At 35.3% G+C, this 26559-nt stretch overlaps 1 protein-coding gene across 5 annotated transcripts in view; it reads left to right on the top strand.

The window, feature by feature from the left end:
* The window catches only part of ANKRD17 (ankyrin repeat domain 17), a 163063-nt gene extending 137493 nt beyond the window's left edge, over positions 1–25570 (top strand). For all 5 annotated transcript variants that reach the window (XM_049630614.1, XM_049630613.1, XM_049630617.1 and 2 more), the window contains 10 exons: positions 2004–2175; positions 3566–4013; positions 4496–4651; positions 6364–6513; positions 7843–9479; positions 14136–14333; positions 22807–23055; positions 23576–23754; positions 24163–24327; positions 24968–25570. In XM_049630614.1, coding sequence (XP_049486571.1) covers positions 2004–2175; positions 3566–4013; positions 4496–4651; positions 6364–6513; positions 7843–9479; positions 14136–14333; positions 22807–23055; positions 23576–23754; positions 24163–24327; positions 24968–25027 — 3414 coding nt within the window. In that variant the 3' untranslated portion in view covers positions 25028–25570. The remainder of the gene's footprint in view (positions 1–2003; positions 2176–3565; positions 4014–4495; positions 4652–6363; positions 6514–7842; positions 9480–14135; positions 14334–22806; positions 23056–23575; positions 23755–24162; positions 24328–24967) is intronic.
* The last annotated feature ends 989 nt before the right edge of the window (positions 25571–26559 follow it).

The following is a 26559-nucleotide window of genomic DNA, read 5'->3' as shown; positions in this document are numbered from 1 at the left end:
CGCCACTTTGTACTCCTCCTTTTCCTCTTTAACTTAAGCTTATCTGACAAAGTCAGCTAGGCAGGCTAACCTCACTAGAGTTCAGCGGGGAGAATGCACGTTTTCCCAAGGGCAGGCAGCTAGCTCCATTAAAGCAAGGATTCAGTGAGCAGAGTCACACATGCTTACTTCCTTCGTTCAAACTCTCCAGTCAGATACTATTCCTCCTCCCATGTAATGATCTAAGGAGTGAAGGTCAGCAGTTTTTTCTTTCCAGTCCTTCTGCAAGGTCAAAAGCTCCTCTTTCACTTGTCTTCAGACTGGAGTTTGTGTGCTTCTGGAGGCCTAGCAAAACTTTCTAGGGCTACCATGCAGACAACTTTTGTATCTTTAACTTCCATTTGTATTCTTTCCTGAAATCCCTCTACCTGAGAAAGTAGCAGTGTTCTACAGAGTCTCCTTAATTATTTCCCTTTTCAGGAGCAAAAGATTTCTCTTCACCAGAGAGAATGTAATTATGGTGCACTGCCCCAGGGTGTAAAAACTTTCAAGGTGGGCAGAAACTTTCAGGTACCTAACAGACATAATTTGAAACGACAGTAAAGTCCAGCAAAAGCAAAAACCTTAAAAAATTTAACAAGAATGAAATGATTTGTCTTTTGGGCTTATATTTGAGCTCTGGTTTCATTAGTTAGCATATTGTGACATTTTCCATAAACTGAGTGTCATTGTTTTGACACATATATTTAAATGTACACATAATACACAAAACACTAGATTATGGGCAGGGAATACACAGTTTGAAAACATCTTTTAGAGGACAAGGAAAGAAAACAGTTTGAAGATGATTTTCTCACTTTATGAATCAAAGAGGAAAATTTAATTGTTAATGTCACTTATTAAGAGATGTTATACTTTTATTCTTACTCATTGTTTTGACTATGAAAGTAACACCATTAAGTGCCCACTTTCACAAATAGAAACAGGGTACAGTTATATAAAATAAAATTGAAAGCCACCATCTTTCTGCCACCCCTCCTCCAGGCTCACTTTAGAGTAGTCATTAGCTTTATTTGTATCCTCTTTGCCTTTTTCTCTATTTCTACAAACAGAGCCACATAACAGGTTCCCTTCCCAGTGAGATCATTGGACAGCCATGTGCATTCTTTTCTTCTAACCAGTGTAATTTGGGAGCATATTACCAAGTATAGAACACTTAAAAAAATTGTTTTCACGTTTTTTTAATTTTGAGAAAATGTGCAAGCAGGGGAGGGGCCGAGAGAGGGGGAGAGAGATTCCCAAGCAGGCTCGGTGCTGATATAGCATAGAGCCCAATGCGGGCCTTAAACCCGTGAACCATGAGATCATGATGTGAGGCAAAATCCAAGAGTCAAACACTTAACTGACTGAGACACCCAGCTGCCCCATTAATGGCTGCCTAGTATTTTGTGAATGTGTACTGTTGTTAATTTATTACCCCCATTCTTGGCATTGATGGATTTACCTTGTTTCCATTTATTGCCACTATAATCAGCTCTGCAATAGAAATTATTTTTTCACTATGGTTATTTTATAGAATAAATTCTTTGGATAAGCAGTTTGTAATTTTAATAGGAGGCTTTTGAATTACCTTTTCTAAAATACACCTATTTATACCCACAGCAGTATAGGAAGGAACTCATTTTCCCAAACTTGTGTTGATCCATGTTATCTTTTTTAATTTTGCAAAATTAATGAATAAAACATGGTAACTTATTATTTTAATTTACATTTTTTAGTGATTGTGAAAGCTATGTATCTGTCATTTATCCATTTTAAAATTAGATTATCTTATATCATTAATTGGATCTTGACATTTAAAAATATTATTTTCTCTTTACAGCGATTCGACTATAATCTTGATTAAACAGTAAATTGAACTAGATGACTTTGAATTTTATGGTATTCTAGTTCTCTTATGATAAAATGACATTGTGTGACAACTTTTTTTACAAAGTAAATCTGTTTTATTTATCCTTTAATAGTTAAGAGAAGAAAGCCGGAGGCTGGCCTTGGCTGCCAAAAGAGAAAAGAGAAAGGAGAAGAGACGAAAGAAAAAGGAAGAGCAAAGAAGAAAACTAGAAGAAATCGAAGCCAAAAATAAAGAGAACTTTGAACTCCAAGCTGCTCAAGAAAAAGAAAAGCATAAAGTTGAAGGTATTTTCTCTAACTTACCATCTAATTTGATTTGTGTAATACATTGTATTCAAAATGATATTTCCTTAAATATCAATAACTTAAGGTAAAAGTAGATTTCTGTCATTAGCCCTTAAGTATTGTGTGCTATTTTCATTTATTGACTTCTCCCTAGCTTTTTATTGTGAAGAATTTCAGAGCTACAAATTGAAAGAATGATAAAATGAACACCTGAGTACCTTCTACCTAGATATTAAAAATAAACATTTTACCATATTTGCTTTATTTTTTTTCTTTCTAAACATGTATATATTTTTTCTAAGCTATCTGAATGTATGTTGCAAACATCTTGACATTGTACCTACAAAACTTCAACACTTATCCTAGGATGACATTTGGTTACATAATCACAATACCATTTATTATACCTACAAAATTAAGTGTAATTCCATAATATTGATAATCTTAAACATATTTAGAATTTTCTCAAACTGAGAAAGTTATTTTAACTGGATTCTAACTAAAAGATTATTTGATATTGAAAATATTGTGAGGAGAAACCACTGCCAGTAAGCCACCAAATGTATATGTAGTGTGTGTGTGTGTGGTGTGTGTGTGTGTGTGTGTGTGTGTGTGTGTGTGTGTAATTTCCCTCTCCTCCAGCCTTTTATTTTGAAAAATTTCAAACTACAGAAAGGTTTATGGATTAGTATGATAAACACCTGTATGTCACCTGGATTTTTATAGTATTTTTGGCACATTAGTTCAATTTGTTTTTTTTCCTTTCTTTTTGAATAGATTACATGTAAACTGGGCACCCCATGCAGAATCATCACTAAATACTTGAATATGTATTTCCCAGAAAAAGAACATTATTTTATATAACCACAATAACATTATTATACCTGAGAAATTTAATAATTATATAATATGTGATATACAGTAATTGTTCACATTTCCCAAATAACTGCCTACTATGTATTGTTTAGGACTTAGCACAGAGAGGAGATCAATCATATCTATTTCATTACTAATGAATGCTGGAATGATTGATGACTTTACATCTAATTGTCATCTAATAGTTGCAAAGTTACTCCTGATTTTATTGTTCTTCAAGTGCTTAAAGCTAAATATATTCTATGGGGCTCCTTGGTGGGTCAGTCAGTTAAGCGTCCAACTTTGGCTCAGGTCATGGTCTCACGGTTTGCGGGTTCGAGCCCCGCATCAGTCTCTGTGTTGACAGCTCAGAGCCTGGATCCTGCTTTGGATTCTGTGTCTCCCTCTCTGCCCTTCCCTGGCTCGTGCTGTGTCTCTCTCTCAAAAGTAAATAAACATTAAAAAAAAGAAAAAAAAAGCTAAATATATTTTGAATCACTTAGAACTGTCTAACTTGGTATTACTACTTTTACAGATGAGCCTGAAGTCTTGACAGAGCCTCCAAGTGCCACAACCACTACTACCATAGGTATATCTGCAACCTGGACAACTTTGGCAGGTTCCCATGGTAAAAGAAATAATACCATAACCACAACCAGTTCAAAGAGGAAAAACAGGAAAAATAAAATTACTCCAGAAAATGTTCAGATTATATTTGATGATCCACTACCAATCTCATATAGTCAGCCAGAGAAGGTAAATGGAGAGTCCAAGAGCAGCAGTACCAGCGAGAGTGGGGACAGTGATAACATGAGGATTTCCAGCTGCAGTGATGAAAGTAGTAACAGCAACAGCAGCCGAAAGAGTGACAATCATTCACCTGCTGTGGTGACTACCACGATGACCAGCAAGAAGCAGCCATCAGTTCTGGTTACATTTCCAAAGGAGGAGAGAAAATCTGTTTCTGGAAAGGCTTCAATAAAGTAAGTCCCAATTTTCACTTTTATTATTTATAGTATCATCATGAAATGCTTTGTTGCTGAATTTTTTAGTAAAGCAAGCAAATTAATTGGCAAAGTAAGGGTTTGTCTTTGTGCTAAAGAAGTCACAGTTTCATTTTAATAGAGAATAAGCTATTTTTTAAGTTTTGTGTTAATGAAAGATAAAATTATTTTTACTATGTAACTTCTTTATTTTAGTTGTTAAATTTAGCCCATGAAAAGTATTGACTATGGTTTCTCAGGGGTTATTACTGTAATTCATCTCTGCTAATTTTGACCTCATGATAGTATCTTCTTAAAAATTGTCTGTTCATATTATGCTACATATTGAAAAGTGAAAAATAAGTTCTTCATTTGTTTACCATATTTACTCCAAAATAAAAGAATAAAATTATGTAATAGATTGCCTCTATTATTTAAAACTCTATATTCTGTATTTAATGTATTTTTCCCCTCTGTTAAAGATTGTCAGAGACTATCAATGAAGTGACCAGTAATTCTCTGTCTACTTGCACAAAATCTGGTCCGTCTCCCCTTTCCTCTCCAAATGGGAAGTTAACAGTAGCAAGTCCTAAGCGTGGACAAAAGAGGGAAGAAGGATGGAAGGAAGTTGTAAGAAGGTGAGTGACTGTTCCTTGTTTTTCTCATTCTTTATATGTGAGATGTTGTTTACCTTACAGTTAGATTCCTCCAACTATTCCAAAGGTTGCAAAGAAACGGGTGGCCCTAGGCTGAATCTGAATCTAGCCAACAGAGACAGCCTATACCATACTGTAGATGAGAAAAACAATTGGATATAAATGCTTTTAAAATTAGGAGATTTTACATTAAAAAGTTACATAATTGCAGTATCTGCTTGACCCTAGGTGTTTGCTGTCTGGTAGAAAACTAATGTAAATACTTTAAGGTGATAAATTGTGTTTCAAGTACTCAACTTGGTAATCTCAGAGCCCAGTATGTGGTATCTTTTACATACTTGTAAGTATTTGAAGAATGAATAAGTATTGGTTTTAAACTATTGTTGTTTGTAAACCACAGGATATCTTTATTTTAAGAATTTTAGGACTAAAATATTTGTTTATAGTTTGCTTGAAATTTTTAATGTTATGTATATTAAACAAGTAAAACAGTATCCCAGAAACTAAAAGGTCATAAGATCCCACAGAGGATGTATTGTAAATCTTTGATAACCTATTTTAAAGAACTTCCCACAAATTCCAACAAAAAATTAAAGTTTTGAGTATTTGAGTATTGAGTATTGAGCTGTGATGAACCAAACTTATTCCTATTAATCCCACAATGCACTGTATAGTTTTTTTTCATATTTTTGACCAAAGCCTCCCCGCACCACCATCTCTATCTTCATCTCTGTCTGTGTCTCTCTCTCACATTCATGCACATCGCACACGCACTCATTCACGTACACACACTAATTTTGTACTAACCAAAATCACAACATTAGAGTAATGTCTATACAAAAGTATGGTAACTCAGTTTTTCTCCATGTATTTTATATTGTGGTATACTAAGAAATTCTTAACTAATTTGAAAGTAATGATCACTGACTTATTATTATTCCCTTCAAAGGAATTATTAAGTAACTTAGTTATGTATATAAAAGTACAGGGGTCATACCTTACCTTTTAAAAAATACAACATTTTAATTTAATATCTAATCTACCATTCTAAATAAATAATTTGCTTCTTCAATAAAGCATGGTTGGCTCATCTTCTGATGCCTCTAAAATAATACAAGGTAACAATGCATTTTTAATATCATCCTTTCAGTTACATATTAGAGAATAAAAAGAATGTGAGTCAAACACCCAGAAGTGCCCACAAGAAGCGTTACTTGTTTCTTTAGGCTGGATTAGGTGCCCCAACCAGTGTATCTTCATGATACCTTATTGGAGCACTCGTGGCATGATGTTCTTTTCCTACTTGGTATCTACATAGTCAGTCTATGTGGGCAGGAACCTATGTCTGTCTTATTTGCCATTAGTATTTGCACTAACACAGTGCATGTCTACATAGTATGTACTTTATAGATATTAACAAATGATGAAAGTCAAAAAACCAAACCATCTTTGGTAATGAGATGAGAAGCTATGATAAAAGCGCTTGCTTACGTGACCTCTCACATTTTTTCTCTCTCCTGTCACTTAGTTGTCTTTTATCACCTAGAGTAAGAATAGATAGAAGAGGCTAACTCAACAATAATCTATTCTGTGTTTATAGAAATGTATTTTAGTAATCCTCTCTTCTCAATATTTTAATCATAACCACTGATATTAGTGATATATCTTAATTTACCTTTGCAACTTTTAAACAGGTCAAAGAAAGTATCTGTTCCATCAACTGTGATATCCAGAGTGATTGGAAGAGGAGGCTGTAATATTAATGCCATTCGGGAGTTCACTGGTGCACACATAGATATTGATAAGCAGAAAGACAAGACAGGAGACCGGATAATAACCATAAGGCAAAACTTTGTCTCTTTTGTTTTCTCTCTTTGTGTTTTACTGCATTATACTTTAATGAAATACAAGCATTTGAGTTTTCACTGGAACTTTGTGTTTAATAGCATACTTTTTTTAAATGGGAATTTGATTAGTGTTTGAGAAGAAAACCTTTACAGTTTTTTTCTCTAATTCATATGCTCTTGTGAAATATTTCAAAGGGCTCTAAAGAATTTTTCTTTTGTGAGTGTGTGACAGAGGCTTAGATAATCTTTTCCTTACATAAACTGTTCATACAACATTCTTAAAATTTTATTCTGAGACTTTTTAAGGAATAGGTTTCTTACCCATTTTAAGCAGTAGGTTTCCCTTTTGCCCTTAAATTAACTTTTGAGATTTATTATTCTGAGGTTGTATCCTTAGACTATGAGGTCAGTAATAGATTTAACCCTGAAATGGGTATTTGTCTTACATTGAAGATGTCTGTACCTTAATCCCCTTTAAATAAAGATAGGATATTCTAAGAAATCATAAGTTTGGTTATGAAAGGCAGGTGCCCCTTAGGAGCTGATAGTTATATAGTCTACCTTTAAGGGAGGCAGTTAGCCATCTCTATTTTGTATTTGTTCTCCTATCTTGTTTTTCCCTTTCCTGGGATAGGTGGGTAGTCCCAACCTGCTTTATCTAGACAAGAGGGAAGCAGATACCTTCTATGAGTAATTTCCCCCTTAGGGTTTCCATAAGGCTTTCCTTGCAATCAAATATTTTCCTGAAGATTTAACACTAGGGTTTGACCTGATGCCCATTGTTGGCCCTGTCAGGATTCCTCTCTCCTTCTGAGACATCTTTTCAGAGGAAGTATGAGAATCATTCTAATAGAGTTTAGTCAGAGGTGGGGGTCATAGATGGGGTCATCTTAGGTACCGGGACTTAAAATAAAACACTATTTTTTTTACTCAGTTTTTTTGTTATTGTTCTTTGTTTACTTATATTGCTTTTAACATTGACCAACTGTTTAATTATAGTGTTATGGATTACATAGGCTTTTAAATGCAGTGGTTTTTCTAACTGTAATGCATTTTACGATGGGAAAATGACTTCTTAGTCTAAGGAAACAATAGCAAAATGCATTTTTGAAGTCGTTTACTATTCCTTTGAAAAATATAACGGCATACCAGGCCAGTTTATTGCTCTGTTTGCAGAATACCTCAAGAATAGTCAGAAAATTGCTGCCTAACCTTTGTTATTTGTTCTCTGTATGTATGTGTACACTCACACAAATGAATTTAGGCTATACCTATTAAAAAGGAGGGGAAATTGGACCTAACTTTTTCTTCTTGGTCAACTTACAGGGGTGGCACTGAATCAACAAGACAGGCAACTCAGTTGATCAATGCTCTGATCAAGGATCCAGACAAAGAAATTGATGAACTTATTCCAAAGAATCGTTTGAAAAGCTCCTCAGCAAATTCCAAAATAGGGTCATCAGCACCTACCACCACTGCTGCTAACAGTTCCTTAATGGGAATTAAAATGACGACTGTAGCTCTGTCATCAACATCTCAAACTGCCACAGCACTCACGGTGCCTGCAATTTCTTCTGCATCTACTCATAAAACCATTAAGAACCCAGTGAATAATGTGAGGCCTGGTTTTCCAGTTTCTCTTCCATTAGCATATCCTCCTCCACAGTTTGCACATGCTTTGCTTGCTGCTCAGACTTTCCAGCAGATCCGTCCACCAAGGTTGCCCATGACCCACTTTGGAGGTACTTTTCCACCAGCTCAATCCACTTGGGGTCCTTTTCCTGTCAGGCCTTTGAGCCCTGCCAGAGCTACTAACTCGCCTAAGCCTCACATGGTGCCTCGCCATAGCAATCAGAATAGCAGTGGTTCTCAGGTGAATTCAGCAGGTTCTTTAACTTCAAGTCCAACAACTACAACCAGTTCATCAGCTTCAACGGTGCCTGGTACATCTACAAATGGCAGTCCAAGTTCACCTTCTGTCAGAAGGCAGCTTTTTGTCACAGTTGTGAAGACATCCAATGCCACCACCACAACAGTCACAACCACAGCAAGCAACAACAGCACTGCACCCACAAATGCCACATATCCTATGCCTACTGCCAAAGAACACTACCCAGTATCATCCCCATCTTCCCCATCACCACCAGCCCAGTCAGGAGGGGTTTCTAGAAACAGCCCTTTGGATTGTGGAACAGCATCTCCAAATAAAGGGGCATCTTCCTCTGAACAGGAAGCAGGTAGTCCACCAGTAGTAGAAACAGCAAACAGTAGACTTTCAAACAGCAGCAGTTCTTCTGGGAGTTCATCAGTTCATTCTACTCAGCAACAACCTCCGGGATCTGTTTCTCAGGAGCCAAGACCACCTCTTCAGCAGTCTCAGGTTCCTCCCCCGGAAGTTAGAATGACTGTTCCTCCTTTAGCAACAACAAGTTCTGCTCCAGTGGCGGTGCCTTCTACTGCCCCAGTGACTTACCCTATGCCTCAGACACAAATGGGATGCTCCCAGCCTGCTCCTAAAATGGAAACCCCTGCTATTAGACCACCCTCTCATGGCACAACGGCCCCTCACAAGAATCCAGCTCCAGTGCAGAGTTCATCTGTTGCAGTCCTAAGTGTCAATCACATTAAAAGACCTCACAGTGTTCCCTCTTCTGTCCAGCTACCTTCAACCTTAAGTACACAAAGTGCTTGTCAAAATTCAGTACATCCAGCAAATAAGCCTATTGCTCCCAATTTCAGTGCCCCCTTACCATTTGGGCCCTTTAGCACATTGTTTGAAAACAGCCCTACTTCTGCTCATGCCTTCTGGGGAGGATCTGTTGTTTCATCTCAGTCAACGCCAGAATCTATGCTATCAGGAAAATCCTCATATTTGCCAAATTCAGATCCTTTACATCAGTCTGATACTTCCAAAGCTCCAGGTTTTAGACCACCATTACAGAGACCCGCTCCAAGTCCCTCAGGTGAGTTTGTATTTTCTAACATTCTGCAGCTGTTCCTTTATACAAGTGATAGGAAAACTCTTGGTCATTTTCTAATATTTTTATTCCATGAATGGGCCAGATAGAGATTGTTGTATTTAGTTCACTTAAATGCTGTTTTGAGTATTAGATGTGTTGAGTATGGGTTTTTATATTTTAATTATTTTTTTTTAAGTTTTTTTATTTATTTTGAGAGAGACAGAAACAGCGCAAGTGGGGAAGGGGCAGAGAGAGAGAGAATGAATCCCAGGCAGGCTCTATGCTGGCAGCGCGGGGCTCGAACCCACAAAACCTTGAGATTATGACCTGAGCTGACACCAAGAGTAGGACGCTCAACCGACTGAGCCACACAGGTGCTCCAAGTATGACGTTTTTCAAAAAAGTCTTTTTAGAAGCCACAGTGGACTTTATCTTGAATTTCCCACAGATAAATTTCTTCGTTAGATATATTTTTCTCTCTCAAAATAAAGCAGTCTTTTTTGCTTTAATAAATTAAAATTAAAAAAGGTTTATTTCAAAAAGTAATAAAGCTTTTTAAAATTTGATTTCATTTCTGTCTTTTTTGTTTTTAAAATAATGAGAAAAACAGGGGCATCTGGGTGGTTCAGTCAGTTGAGCGTCTCACTTTGGCTTAGGTCATGATCTCACCATCCATGCGTCCAGCTCTGTGCTGACAGCTCGGAGCCTGGAGTCTGTTTCAGATTCTGTGTCTCCCTCTCTCTCTGTCCCTCCCCCACTCATGCTCTGTCTCTTTCTCAAAAATAAATAAATATAAAAAAAAGAAAATAAAAAAAATAATGAGAAAAATACAGAGCCACATAGTTTTAATAAGGTAGCTCCTAATCGTATGTGCTCTTCAAATTAAAATTGAATAAAATTAGAAATTCCTCTTGGTCAAACTAGCCGTTTATTGAAAACTGTATAAAACTGACATACATCACTGTGTAGGTTTAAGGTGTATAGCATAATGATTTGACTTATATTGTGAAACGATTACTGTAATAAGTTTAATTAGCATCCATCATCATATAGATACAATAAAAAAGAGGGAAAAAATTATTTTTCCTTGTGATTTTTTTTTTCCTCTTAGGATTTTACTCTCTTAACAACTTTCATATATATCCTGCGGCAGTGTTAACTATAGTCATCATGTTGTACATTACATCCTTATGGTACTCATTTATCCTATAAATACCTTTTCATCACCTTCCTCCAGTTCCCCTTTCTCCCACCTCTGGTAACCACAAATCTGATCTTTTTCTATGCATTTGTTTGTTTTTAGATTCCACATATTGAGATCATACAGTATTTGCCTTTCTCTGTCTGACTTCAATTACTGTAATTCCCTCCAGGTCCATCCATGTTGTTGCAAATGGCAGGATTTCCTTCCTTTTTATGGCTGAATAATATTCCTGTGTGTGTGTGTGTGTCTGTGTGTGTGTGTGTCTGTGCGCGCGCATGCACGCGCACATATGTATGCATGTGCACCCACGACATCTTCATCCATTCATCTGTTGATGGACACCTTGGTTGTTTCCATGTCTTGGCTACTGTAGTAATGCTTCTGTGAACATGGGAATGCAGATACCTTTTTGAGTTAATGATTTTGTTTCCTTTGCTATATTTCCAGAAGTGGAATTGCTGGTTTATATATAGCAGTTCTATTTTTAATTTTTTGTGCAGTCTCCATACTGTTTTTCATTGTGACTCTAAGCTGGCCTTATTTCAATATTTAATAAGCACATATGGCTAGTGGCTACTGTAATAGAAAGTACAATATCAAATATATGTTTTCTTGGAAAGCTCTATTATCATTTAATATGATGCTGGTATTTATAGAGAACTTAAAGAAAGATCTCCTAGTTGTGAGTGATTGCTTTTTTTTTTAACTTTTTACTTTGAAATGTTTTAAATTTATAGAAGAATTCTTCTGTAATTACCCATCTTCCCCTAGTATAAATATTTTATATAATCCTTTATTTTTTAAAACTAAGAAGTTAATATTGGTATAGTACAATTGACTACAGACTTTATTCAGATTTCACCGGTTTTTCCAATAATGTTCTTTTTCTGTTGCATTGTCCAATTTGGGATACCAAGTTGCCTCTAGAGCTATGTATTTTGATGTGAACATTTCAAGTAATTAAAGATAAGCCGTACCAGAGATAGACAAACTATTGTCCATGGGCCAAAAATGGCCTGCTGCCTATTTTTACATTTGTTACGTTTTAAAATTGAGATTTAATAATAGTGTAAGATTTTTTTAATGATTAAAAATATTTTTTAAATAATATTGTGTGGCACAAAAAAATAGGAATTTGAATTTCAGTGTTCATAAGTAAAGTTTTATTGGAACACAGCCATGCCCATTCATTTACATATTGTGTTATAGCTACTTTCATGCTTTAATGATAGCCTGAAAATATTTACTATTCAGCCTTTTGCAGAAATGTTGCTAACCTGATCTGTGTTATTGAAGGGACTAAAAATTTCTAAATTTAATGGGAACTGGATGTAATTTTTACCTATTCCTAGGACATGTGAATACAATGTAATGAACATGGTCAGTAAATGTTTCTTTGCTGGGGACTGATGGAAGTATTTATGTGTACTTACAAAATAATACAATTTCTCTTGAGTACTGAAATGTTAGAATTAAAAGATCATCATATGCCAATGCATTGGAAATGTTTTTATATTTCATATTTATGATAGTTGGAATTTATTGAAAATACTTCACTTTTCAAAACAAGGTGAATTCTAGGTAGTGTGTTGAGAAAGACTAAAATTAAGATTTAGAGAAAAAGGAAACAAATTCTTATTTTTGTGGAAGGGTAGGAAAAAAAGGCCAGCTCTATAAAGGAACTGAGGTTTTGGGGAGTGTATAGTTGATTAGAGCCAAAGTTAGCATGAAGTTTAATTTGAGAGTCTGTTGGGAATACTACTCAATTCAGGTCAGCAAAACAGGCATGTTTGCCTTCACAGTTCTACCACAAATACCACACTCAAGAGAATTAACATTAATTAGACAATACCAACCAATATGTAGTACCATCCTCCCATATATAACTATTGTGCCTGTGTGTTTCTTTGTTTCTTTCTTTTTTTTTTCTTTTCATCCAAGATTCAGTCAAGGTTCACACATTGCTTTTGGCTGCCATGTTTCTGTGGTCTCCCCCAGTCTAAAATCTCACTACCTTCCTTTGTTTTTCTTGACATGAATCCTTTGAAGAGTCCAGTTGTTCTGAAGAATGTCCCACATTTTAGATTAGATTCATCTGTTTCCTTAGTCCATGATTGATTAGATTCATCTGTTTCCTTAGTCCATGATTACATTCAAGTCAGACATTTGGCAGGAACTTCAAATGGGTGATGTTTTGAACCTCACACTGTATTACATCAGGAGGCATTCACTGAAGATTGTTTCACTATTAGCTATAGAAAGGATAGCCACTTAGTTAAGATGCTGATCATCAGATCTGTCCATTCTAGAAGTATAGCTATGTTTTTCTCCCCCCTATAGTTTTTTTAGACTTTTTTTTTTTTTGCATATACATGATTGAGTTTATTATAAAAAAGGTAAGAAAAAATGGGGTTTGAGATAGAAGGATACAGGTGGATAGGCCTCAACAGCACTGCCACTGATCTACCTGTTCTTTCACATCAAGAAGTTGATCTTGCGAGTCATTTCCATGTTGTAGATCCACTGGCAGGTTTCATAGCTTTCCCTCTGTCATCGGCAACAAGGCTTTTCATAGTACTGCCGCCATCGCTTAATGTCCTCAATGAGCCCATCCATGGTGAGGATTCTGTTTAAGGTCCTGTGGGTACCTTCCACATTTCCTTCCTGTACCATCACAGTCCTGGCAATGAACTTCAGATGTTTTGCCATGACCTTGGGATTTAAATCTTTACTCTGCAGGACCCCATGCTCTCCAGAGCCAGCTGCTGGGAACCTTAGCTCCTAGACTTTATTTTTTAAATAGCACTTTTAGGTTCACAGAAAAGCATAAAGAAAATTGAGAGGAAAGTACAGAATTTCCCACATATCTCCTGCCCCCAGCAGGCAGAGCCTCTTCCATTATCAGTATCCCTGACCAGAGTTGTGTATTTGCTAGAATTGATGAACCTCTATCAACACATCCTTATCAAAGTCTATGGTTTTCATTACAGTTCACTTTTGGTGTTCTACATTCTGTGGGTTTGAACAAATGTTTGATGACATGTATCCATCAGTATAGTATCATACAGAATTTTTTCAGTGTCATAGAAATAGTCTCTGCTTTGCCTAGTCATCCCTCTCTCCCTCCTGAGTTTTTTAAAGATAAGTTTTTATGTAATTCCTTGGCCATTAGGCCAGTTGAAATTCCAATGTTGATATTAAATCTACATGTATTCTATAATTAAAGTATCATATATTAAAATTAAATATAAAAATAATTTTCCTTGATAATTGTTCCTTTTTTATAGTTCTCTTTATAGAAGGGAAAATGAGTCAATGGACTGGAAGAAATAGCAAGGAGAAATCTAAAATATTTGGGGGTATTTTAGAGGTCTCCTAATTTTAACTTAGTTTTTTTTTTTTTTTTATTTTTTTCTCCTATAGGTAACTATTATAAATTATCTTCTGTCTTTCAGGTATTGTCAACATGGACTCGCCATATGGTTCTGTCACACCTTCTTCTACACATTTGGGAAACTTTGCCTCAAACCTTTCAGGAGGTCAAATGTATGGACCTGGGGCACCCCTTGGAGGAGCACCCGCAGCTGCTAACTTTAACAGACAACATTTTTCCCCACTTAGTTTGTTGACTCCATGTTCATCAGCATCGAATGGTGAGTATTATACATTATAATTCCATAAGAAGAGTTTGTATATGTTTCCTTAAGAGCAAGAGGTTTTAAGTGGGCAAAGACAAAAGATGACTTACGAGCTGTGAACAAGTCTTGAATATATCAAGACTAATGAAATGGGAACAGAGGAACAAACATTTTTATAAATAGCAAATGATTAAAAAGTCTGAAATACATTATAATTTTTGAGTGATTTCACCTGCTTAGTTTTTTCTTATACTCCTCTGAACATTAATTTTTATACCTAAATATATAACAGATCTGGATCAGTGTCTTCTATGTTGAGCTGAAACTAAACCATCATAGGAATAAACATATTCCTTAAGATGTCTACATATAGGTGATTCATATTTGTGTGTGTGTGTTGGATAATTTTTGATTTTCATGTTCATGAAAAAATAGGAATTGGGAGAAAAGGAGTTAAAATTGCAACATGACTGCTCCTTGAAAAGGGTTAACCTGAGGGGTAGGTGCCTGGGTGGGTCAATCAGTTGATTTTTGCTCAGGTCATGATCTCACAGTTTGTGGCATCGAGCCTCACATCGGGCTCTATGCTGTTAGCTTGGGGTGGATTTAGGATCTTCTCTCTCTTTTTCTCTCCTCTCTGCCCCTTCCCTGCTCATGTGCGTATTACTCTGAAATTTTTGGTAGCTAATCTTTAGAATGGGTTCTCAGAAGCAGAGACTGTTTTTATGCATAATAAAAACATACTTATTAATATTTATTTAGGAAATAGATTCAGGGATTTTGTGATGAAATTCAGAAAGTATGATAGGTTGTTTTGCCCTATAGTTTGTTTCACTGTGTGGGCTTTTCATTGTTTTTTGTTTTTTTTTTGTTTTTGTTTTTTGGTTTGGTTTTAATGTTTATTTGATTTTTGTTTTGGTTGAAAAAACATTGTGCTTTTTGTAACAATGCAACCAGTATAGGTTAAGTTTTCTAATACATTGCTGATTGATACAGAATATCACTGAAGCTATTAAAATTGTTTTCATTGATGCATTCCAACATTTTTTGAAGTTTCAAAAAGTTTCAGGGGTGCCTGAATGGCTTAGTCGGTTGGGCATCCGACCTCAGCTCAGGTCATGATCTCACAGTTCACGAGTTCGAGCCCTGCATTGAGCTCTGTGCTGACAGCTCAGAGCCTGGATCCTGCTTCGGATTCTGTGTCTCCCTCTCTTTCTGCCCCTCCCCTGCTCGTGCGCTCTCTTGCTCTCTCTCTCTCTCTCTCTCTCTCTCTCAGAAATAAACATTACAAATTTTTTTTTTAATTTTCTAAAAGTTTCAGAAATTTTCAAACTTACAGAAAAATTGAAAGAATACTTTAAGAAGCATCCATATTCCTTTCAATTGTTAACTCCTTAAAATTACCAATTTTTTAAACATTTTGCTCCATTTTATGTAATCTCCAGTTTTTTATTGTTGAAACATTTGAAAGTAAGGTTTAGATATGACACTTGTGACCTAAAAACTTTAGTGTCCATCTTAAAAATAAGGACATTTTCTTACACAGCCACAATACCATTATCAAATAAACGTTAATATTAGTAATGTCACGTCATACGTACTTCCTATTCAGATATCCCCAATTGCCCTAAAACATTTTTTATACATTTTTTTTTCCCTTCGAACCATGAATCACTCAGGGTAAATGTATTACATTAGACAATGTCTCTCAGGTCTATCTTAAAATAATTTTAAACTTGTAAGCATAGTACAAAGAACCCTTATATATTTTTCTCAGATTCACCAGTTGTTAACATGTTGCCACATTCTTTCATTTTCTGGGTGTGTAGGTGTATAGAATTTTTTTTCTGAACCATTTTAGAGTTAGTTGCAGGTATCAAGCTATTTTCCCCTGAATACTCTAAAGGATTATATTTCTTAAAAATAAGAATATTCTCTGCTACAACTATGGTACAATTAGCAAATTCAGCAAATTTTATGTTGGACAGTATTAGCTAATACATAGTCCATATTTACATTTACTAGGTGTCCCAATAACATCTAGTAATTATAAATATTATAATTATAAATAATAATAATTATATAGTTTAAATTATATAGTTTAAATAATAAATATTATTTCCTCTCATCCAAGATTCAAATCAAGATCACAGATTACATTGAATTCCATGTCTTTTTAGTGTGAAATATTCTGGAACTGTTCCCTCAGTCTTTCTTTGTCTTCCAAAGAAAGACATTTTGAAGAGTACAGGTCAGTTGATGATAAAATTCCCCTTCATTTGTTTTTCTGATATTTCTTCATGATTAAATTTAGGCTAAGTGTTTTTGACAGGAATTTTAGTATGTAGTCAATGTTGTGTCCTTATCTCAGTATATTGCATTAGAAAATATAAAATGTTAAGTTTGTGCCATTATTGACACTGTTAACTTTGAATCATTTTGTTAAGATCATGAATACTAGGTTTCTGTACTGTCAAATTAGAATTTTTCCCTTTGTAATTAGTACGTAATCTGTGTAGAGTTTCTGTGAGACTGTGTTCTTATTCCTCATCATCCTTTCAGGCAGATTATAAGGGAACGGGGGAAGAAGTAGCACTTGTCTGAGTAATATAAAAATTTTACTTTTGAAATGATGTTAATGTTTATAAATTCCAAAAACACCACACCCAACTTTGTTGAAGGAAAAATGCTAAAATTGAACATAAATAGAAACAAACTTATCTGTATTGCAAATTATTAACATAAACCTACTAAAAAAATAATCCAGGGGAGCCTAGGTGACTCACTCAGTGGGTGTCCAGCTCTTGATTTCAGCTCAAGTCATGATTCGCGATTCACAGTTCATGGGATCAAGGCCTGCGTTGGGCTCTGCGCTGTCAGCGCAGAGACTGCTTGAGATTCTCTGTCTTCTTCTTTCTCTGCCCCTTCCCTGCTCATGTTCTGTCTCTCTCTCAAAAATAAATGAGCATAAAAAATTTAAAAAAAAATAGAACAATTCAAAAAACTTGTGAACATAGTACTTTATATACCCTTCACTCTAAAGACAACGAGATTTCAGACAAATCTTCAATTCTGCTTAGGACATGTGATTTTTATAATGTTACGGATAAGCAGTTCTAAAATTATGGGGTTTATTATAGGATTGGGTTAATAAGTATATTGATGATGCTGGGATGCATGGTCCTCACTGTGAGAAAAGAGAGGTGTAAAATGGGGTAAGGCAAGGAAGAACCCTATGGAATTGGATTAGAATTAGAGGATCACTGTGAACTCATGATTTTTCAATTATCTATATATTGGAGTGAATCATATAAAATTGCAATTTTCCCTCTAGCGCTATCTACTGAAAGGGCCTAAAAACAATTAATCTTTAATAGCAGTGAGCACATCCAGTGTTTCTATCTATCTGTTAAATATTTTTGTCCACTGAAAGAAACTATGCCTTTTTTTTTTTTTTTAAGAGAGGGAGCGCATGAGCACAATTGGGGGAGGGGGCCAGAGGAAGGGAGAGAGAGAGAATCTTGAGTAGACTCCATGCTCAGTGCAGAGCCCGACATGGGGCTTGATCCCATGACCCTGGGATAATGCCTGAGTTGAAATCAAGAGTCGGATGCTCAGAGGACTGAAACACCCAGGTGCCCCAGAAACTAGGCTTTCTTAGCTGATTCTAGAGTTGGGGGAGGGAAAGCATAAGGGGAGCCTGCAAAGTCTTCTGGTGTTAGTAATTGTTTAAAATGATGGGGACATGGCAACACACAGGAAGCAGCTTTACTAAAGGGACTCCCACTGGCCAAATTCAGGAAAATTTGACTACCATAATGAATAATGGCAGCTCATGGGATAAAATAAGAATCCATAAGTTCATAATGATTATGAATAAGATTTTAGAATTTAATTTAATTGTTTTTTTTTTTTTAAGAAATTAAAATTTTACATGGGAACTCTCTTCCTTACAGTATAACGACAACTCATACATGTGGGAGTTATGATTTGAGTCATTGTTTTGCAACCATTAAAGTGATTCAGGCAAGACTCTCACTTTTACCTCTAATACTGAATTTTTAACCAGTCTGCACTTTCTTCACTTAGTATAGATCTTAATACTGTTATTTTTTAATGACCATTTACTTTGTTAATCTGTTCATAGGAATGTAATTTTGTATTTTCATTTCTTCTAGTCTTTCAAGATTTTGTTTTCAGTATTTATCTACATACTTTTAAAAGTTGCTGTTCTGGATGCTTTTGTAGAACTAACCACAGAAGCATGTGACTTATTTTTCATAATGTATTTGTCTGGTTTTATGTGAACAGGTTCTGTCATATTTCTCCATGCAGTCTATACATCTTCTCACTCCCTCTCCTTTAGGACACCAGATATTAGGACCTGGCAAGTTAAGTTGGGATGTGGTGGACACAAGACCCTTCTGTAAATTTTTTGTTAGAAAACAAAGAACCCTTTCTTGAGGCCCCAGAATAATAGATTGGTGATACCCAAGAACCTTCTGCATATAAAGGCTAGGTAGAGATCACCTGAGCCCTTATTCCACTCAAACTACTAAGATCTGTTTTACCAACACTCAGTCAGCTCATGCACTGGTACTGATCACTGGCTCTAGTCTGTGCATTTCAGTCCTTGGCAAATTTAGTCAATGGACCGTGTTGACATTCAGTCTTATAAAACTGTTGTCAGATCAAAAAGCAGTAAAACATAATTTTGAAAGGAAGAAACTAATTTTACACTGTGACACAATATACGTGTGTGTGTGTAGTTGAAATAATATATTTACAAAATAGTTGTTATCCTTACAATGTATGTTGCATGCTGGTGTTTTCTATTCTGTTTTCTTTCCCCTTTAAAAACATTTTTGTAAGCTAGTCATGACCAGCCACATTAATCTCATTATCAATGGTAGTTCAGTAAACACTGAACAGAAGCATGAAGAAACAGAGTAATTTTCTTGAAGGAACATTTTTTTTTTTAAATGTGTAAGTCACTTTGCTCTTTCAGGACCTGTTGTCATTTCAAAACCGAAATGGATTTACCACGAAGCCAATGAAGTTTAAGCTTCAGGGTACCTTATTTGCCAAGGGACCCTGCCAAAGCCATATACCTAGTTTTGTGTTTGTAATTTTATATTCTTTTTCTAAAGAAGGTTCTCCAAGCCTGAAATGGATCATTCTTCACTCACATGCCATCATTAGTCCAGTAAGCCTGCAGGGAGGAAGCAGTAAACAGTCATCTGATAAAAATATGGCTATGAGATTGGCAGAATCTGTGGACAGGACAGATTTCTTAAATGGGGCAAGTCAGCAGGCAGGCCTCATTATTCTGTCCATTTAAACAGAACATGGAGGGTTGCTGTTATTTTGCTTTGTTTTGCTTTTGTTTTCAGAAGGATTCAGGAAAGGAAAGAGAGACTAGATCTAACACTGAGGATTGGGCAGGTTTCTAGGGGTGATTCTAGGAGAGGTAGAACTCATTTGTCCATCATTCCATCCATCCATCCTTCTTGCCTGCCTACTACCTTTGACTTTGTCTTGACCTTAGTTATAATGGGTTGATTTTTCTCAGGTATGTAATTATGCCCTTTTGGTATATAGTTTAAAAAACAAAACCTAAAACTTTATCCCTTGTGTTTACACCTTCTGGAATATTCTCTTATTTCCAATACTTTCCCGAGTTTTGTCATTGTTTCCAGCTTTACTGAATTATGCTGTTTTTCATATGTTTTTCTTGCATTTCTCTTAGCCCACATTAGAATTTTAGAATACAGCTTTCTTTCTGATACACCTTTGGAATATTAGAGCTTTCTTTCTGGCATGTTTTTATTGTCTGTAAGATGTTATGGGTTCATATCTCTGTTAGTTCACATAAATAGCTTTGTATGGAATTTGGCTTCAGTTCTATTCTGTTTTACATTTTTAAATGAAATGAGTTTTCCTGAATATTTAGAAAGGGTAAGTGGATCAGATATCTTTTCTAGCTTAAAAGCTCTAGAATTTTGTCTTTTAGGTAAGTATGTGCAAATATGGCCTTGTACTTCATTATATTTCCTGGCTTTGTTATCCTTACCCTCCCACCACCCTCACCTCTGCCTTCTCTTAAATGATCTTGTGTTTGATTTGCTCTGTTGTCTCTTTCCTGCTCAATTTGGAATCTGTTCCCAGAAGTTTCCTATCTGTGTGGCGCTTTATTCTGGAATGAGATTTCAGCAGATACTTTTGAGAGTTCATAGGGCCACTATTGCTCTGACTTCTTCAGACTTTATTGTAAATCTCTTGTAGTTACCCAGCATAGGCAGAAGTATCCCACTTTCACCTGCTGTTCTGATTGGCCTTTTCTGCTTTTCCTCTGACTACCTTTGACTGTTTTGTTGTTCTCCTATTCTGTTCTTAGGTCTGGAGAATTGCTTCTTTTCACACAGATGCTGACAACACAGAGGTCTTGTTGTAGCTGTTGGTGATTTGTCCCATTCACTTGTATTATTCAGTTCATTTGGATACTTTGTTAGGTTTGTAATAGATGTTATCCATGGGTTTTGGCTTTGTTTACTTGGTAGATTGTTTTATGGAAGGATTTGGGAAGAATCAAAACTTGCTGCTTGCTGAACCTCCATCTTCTTAGAATTCCCTCTTATACCAGTGTAATTTTAAGGTGAATTTTAAAATACTTTTAGTTGCTTCAAAGACACATAGTTGGCTTTTCTATTTTGTTACAATTTGTTAAAAGTAATGCTGTCAAGAAATGCTAATGGATCCATGACCACATATATATATATTTGTAATGTTTTATTTACTTTTGAGAGAGAGAGCGTGAGCAGGGAGGGGGCAGAAAGAGAGAGAGACAGAGGATCCAAAGCAGGTTCCGCACTGTCAGCAGAGAGCCCGATGTGGGGCTTGAACTAACAAACCGGGAGATCATGACCTGAGCCAAAGTCGGATGCTCAACTGACTGAGCCACCCAGGTGCTGCCCCCACAGGAGATATATTTTAATTTTTTATTAAATGGTAAAAGTTTTCTTGATTTACTTTTACAGATAAGCTCAGAAGTTTCATGTTTTTGTTTCCCATTATCTATATCTTTATAATAAATTACAATTTATAAGGTACTTTCACATTCTTTTCTTTTCTTTTTTTTTTTTTTTTTGGTTAATAATATCACCACAACTCATTGAGAGAGGTGGTACTATTGATTTAGCCTAAGTGGACCTCTGTAAGCACTAGTAAGACAACATTGATCTCCACAGTATAGTACTTTCCAAGTCTATATGATTCTAAAATATGTATAGCAAATCATTTTTAAGCATATTTAGGCTAATAATATCACTGAATTTTCTTTGTCCTCCAGATTCTCATAGCTTGGGAAGTAGAAGCAATATGCTTTTGAGTATGTGTATTTGTATGTAGATAGATAGATGGATTGATTGATTTTGCAAATTTATTAGCTACCCGAATCCTTTTGGAGGAATATAGACACACACACACACACACACACACACACACACACACACACACACGGAAAACGTAAATGTTAAAAAGATGGTTAAATGGAAAAATAGTATTAAATGACTATCTCTAGGGCATACAGTCAGGCAGTTATGAGTAAATTGTAGATAGGCAGGCAGGTAACTGTTTAAACTTTTAAGCTTCAAGCTCCACCCACCATTTATACCCTCTTTAAATTTAAGTGTGCTTGATACTTAAACTTTTCACAAGATATAAAGTTTTGGTTTTCTTATTTTTTTCTTCTCTGTAGTACATGAAGAGATTGAATCACTAAAGAATACTCCCACATTGACTATATTAAGAACTCACCTTGTTTTGATACATAAAGCTTAAATTGTCATTTCAGAAAGCTTGCTCTGTGGAATACCATGTAATACAATAAAACAAAGTTGGGCAATGAGGCATAGCTTTCTGTTGGAATTTTATTAGCATGTTAAGGTTTCTTGAAGTCCTGATTGAAAGAAACTAATTTTTTTATGTTAGATTTTCCAAATTTGTTGGATACCTGAATCCCTTTGTTTTTGTCATTGTATACCAATGGAGACGTGTTCTCAAGGAGTGCAGTTTGGAAATTGCCAATACAGGCATGATTTTCCCCACCTCTGTTTTGGTGTTGTTCACCTTTTTTACTTTAAACATTGTCTTCTTATTGCTCTGGTGTTTATTTTACTCAATGTCAAACATTAATTTATTTAAATATTAATTAGTTTAATGGGTTATATCACATGTGTAGTTGGACATCTTTACATTCTGTCATGTAACTAAATGGAAAAATTGTGAATCAAATTTTTAAAAATTATTGCAAAGTCCTGGACCTTAACCAAATTTCAGTATACATAATTTTCTAGCACTATTTTCATGCTTCATTTTCCTCAGAGAACACATACTTATGGTGTCTTCAGGATTTAAGATTTGATTTTACAAAATTACATGTATACTCTATAGATGACATGTATACTATTTCAAAATATCTTTTCTCTAGATTCTCCTGCACAGTCAGTATCCTCTGGAGTTCGTGCACCTTCGCCTGCCCCATCATCAGTACCTTTAGGGTCAGAGAAGCCCAGCAACGTCTCTCAGGACAGAAAAGTTCCAGTCCCCATTGGGACTGAACGTTCTGCACGTATCAGGCAAACTGGAACTTCAGCTCCATCTGTTATTGGGAGTAATTTATCTACATCAGTAGGGCATAGTGGAATCTGGTCTTTTGAAGGGATTGGTGGCAATCAAGGTAAGACCTGCTATCCTGCCTACTAGAAATTAAGTTTATGCATTTAACTAAAATATCATAAGTAATATGTAACTTTTACAGTCATTCTTAAAAGATCTGTGTTCATATCTCTTCGTTTTGACTAATCAATTTTAAGAGTTCACGCCATTTTTTTATTCCCATGTGATCTCCCATTGAATTTATCATTGCATTCTGGAAATTGTCTAATACAAGCATATTGTTTTCTCCATTTCACTGTATTAAGGAGAAGCTAGTATTTTCCTGGGACTCCAGCTCTTATCTTACCTTAGCAGTTTTTCTTTTGTAATAACCAGTGTTTAGGTTATTTTATTAGCCTATTATATCACTACCTACCAACACGGAAATACTGCAGTAAATATATAAAAGTAGGTCATTATTCTAAAGGGAAGCACAATTCAGTGTGGAAAATTCTAGAAAAAAAATACAGAAAAGACTTTATTTTGCTGTCTTTTGATGTTAAATATCAACTATTTTTTTCTGCCTCTTTGTTTTCCCTCAGATAAAGTAGACTGGTGTAACCCTGGGATGGGAAATCCCATGATTCATAGGCCAATGTCCGATCCAGGAGTGTTTTCACAGCATCAAGCAATGGAGCGAGAGAATACAGGAATTGTAACTCCTTCTGGTACATTCCATCAGCATGTTCCTGCAGGATACATGGACTTTCCTAAAGTTGGGGTAATGGTGACTTAAATAAGCATTTTTATATTTCTAAATGTTTTTCTTATTATTAGCCTTATTTTACTTCCAAGTGGGTAAGTATTTATGAGATGATATGTGGGCCTCAGACTGTAATTATATGTCAAAATCTGGCTAAAATATAAATATTTATATCCTGATATTGTCCCAGTTGTTTAGAGAAATGTTCTTTGAGAAAACATTTTGGCTGTATTAGGCTTATATATAATCTAATGCTAGAAGAAATCATATGATGGAAAATAATTTTTAGATTACCTAGATAATGTATATTTTCAAAATAAGATGAAGTTTCAAATATCAATTTTAATGCCATTGGTTATATTGGGAAAAGTAAGCAGTGACTTGAAGATATGACTAATGTGCATAATTTTTCCTTTCTTTTTTAAGGGTATGCCTTTTTCTGTGTATGGGAACGCAATGATTCCTCCAGTAGCACCTATTCCTGATGGTGCTGGAGGACCCATATTTAATGGCCCTCATGCTGCAGACCCCTCTTGGAACTCCCTGATAAAGATGGTTTCGAGCTCCACAGAAAATAATGGCCCTCAAACGGTAAGGCTGATCATTCAGTGAACATTTAGTTAGTGTTTATGAGGTGCCAAGACAAACAGGATACAGGTAAATCATGGTAGTGAGGGAGTATGGTGAATATGGGAAGTTGAGGAAATTGAGGGAAATTTAATAGAGCTTAAATACAGTAGAGAGATGTGGAAAATGGTACCAAAGGCATAATATATTTCATTGGGTAGCAGATGGTAGGCAAAAGGTTTTAAGTTGCAAAGTGTTATAATTTTATACATCAGAATTTACTAATGGTGTGAAAAGGGCCATCTAGAGGTTACTTCTTTTAAGTATTTTAAATTGCAAAACAATGTAGAACTCTGAAAATTTACAGAAATTATTAGCGTATTTTAGTTTATTTTGGTGTATATATCATATCTTTGTCTCATTTTCCTTCTTTAATCATCAGTCTATATGTATTCAGGTAATGGTTTTTAAAAAATGATAAATCAGATCCTGTTTGAGAATTAAGGGCTTATCATTGCTTTTCTTCATTGTTTCTAAGCGTGTTGCAGATTGAGTGAGATTTAGCTATTTTAGCTTACAGATATTAAGAGCACTTAATTTTTGTTTTTATCAAATATGTGTTACAGATGTAACACTTAATAAAATGTATGCTCGATTTTCATAGGTGTGGACTGGACCCTGGGCACCTCACATGAACAGTGTGCATATGAACCAGCTCGGCTGATGAGGATCGGCTTGTTAGCCTGCAGATTCCTTTTCATTCAGAGGAAATCACAAGTGGCCGAAAAAAATTCATGCTCCCAAATCATTCTACTGATGTGCTTGACTGAAGTGTGTAGGCTTTTTGCAGAAGAAGTTACTAACTGACCTATTTTCTGTGAACATTTGTGACTGCCCATTCCCCACCACCATCCGTTTTACCTTAGTTAGCATTTTTCTTATCATTTTTCTTTTTTTCTTTCCCTCTTCCCCTTTGGACATAACTTTCTGTTGAAGCTGTTCTTTGGCTGGTTGGTTTTAGTACTGTAAACTGCTTCTGAGCAAACACGGAAATTTAGCAAAATTATGTAAACTTGATCCTGAAGTTTTAGAATGGCAAATAAATGTACAATTGTTTACATAACAGAAAAGGCTAAGCAGAAAGTAAATTTCAATATGTCAGTATAGAGGCTCTACTTTATGTAGACTTAAATTAATGTGAGATATGTACCTTCATATTCAGAAATCTGGATGTTTCCTTCATACATTAAACTATTAATAAGCATAACTTTTCTGCTTGTGTAATTTAAGTATAAAGTAAAACAATGGGCATTATCAGTGGATGTTTCCCGATGCTGGCTTTTAAAGTACCCATCTTGCTCTCTTTAGAGTTTGTTTGCAGCAGGGCACATATAGAAGAAATCTATCACTTTTTCATGTTTTTTTATTACCTTCTCACACTTTTAAAACTAATACACACTTCTCTTCACTCTTCTCTCTTCACTTTTACCGCTAATACCAGTAAAATTCTCTTGCTGATCGTGAAGTAATTTTGTAAAGATTTTTATTGTAATGGCTGCTACAGAGAAATGGAGCACCTTCATCATCACTTGTGGTTGCTTCTAACCATAAAATGTTTAGTCATTCTGAGAATTTAAAAAGCCACCACTGGTTCCCAGTCAGCATATATAGGCTCTTAATATACTGTTTATTATTAAACAATTCAATGTACTATTTTATATTGGAAAATATTGATTCTTAACATTGGCTTTCCAGTCATCAAGAGTCAACATAAAAATTCCAATTTTCAGTAATCTAGTGGAAAGTATCTTTCCCCCCCTGCCCCCCCCCCCCCCCAATTTTAAAGGCTTCTTATTCTCTACACTTGTATATTATCAGTGAAAGGGATCAACAGCTAACTTGGGGCAAGTAATAAGGGTAATTTTGCATTTGTCACTAAGACAGTTTATGGTATACGTGACTACACAGAATACAAAATAACGTCTTCATTTTACCTGTTTATATAAGATACAGAGCCACACTAAACTACTCAATGGGATTTATCTATTCCATTCACTTAAAACAATAAACAATAACGTATTCAAGAAGAATATGTGTCCTACCCTGTCTCATATGGAAAAATAAATCATATGGTTGAAATATAAAAGAAAGTAAGCATAAAAGTGAAGTAATGAATGCATCAATAATCTCTCTTTTTTTTTTTTTTTTTAATCAGATTCCACAGTGGTAAAACTAAAATTTAGATAAATGACTCAG

This window comes from Panthera uncia, chromosome B1, assembly GCF_023721935.1.
Source record: "Panthera uncia isolate 11264 chromosome B1, Puncia_PCG_1.0, whole genome shotgun sequence".
NCBI lineage: Eukaryota > Metazoa > Chordata > Mammalia > Carnivora > Felidae > Panthera > Panthera uncia.
Note: the sequence above shows the minus strand (reverse complement) of the source record. Positions and strands in the feature narration are given on the sequence as shown.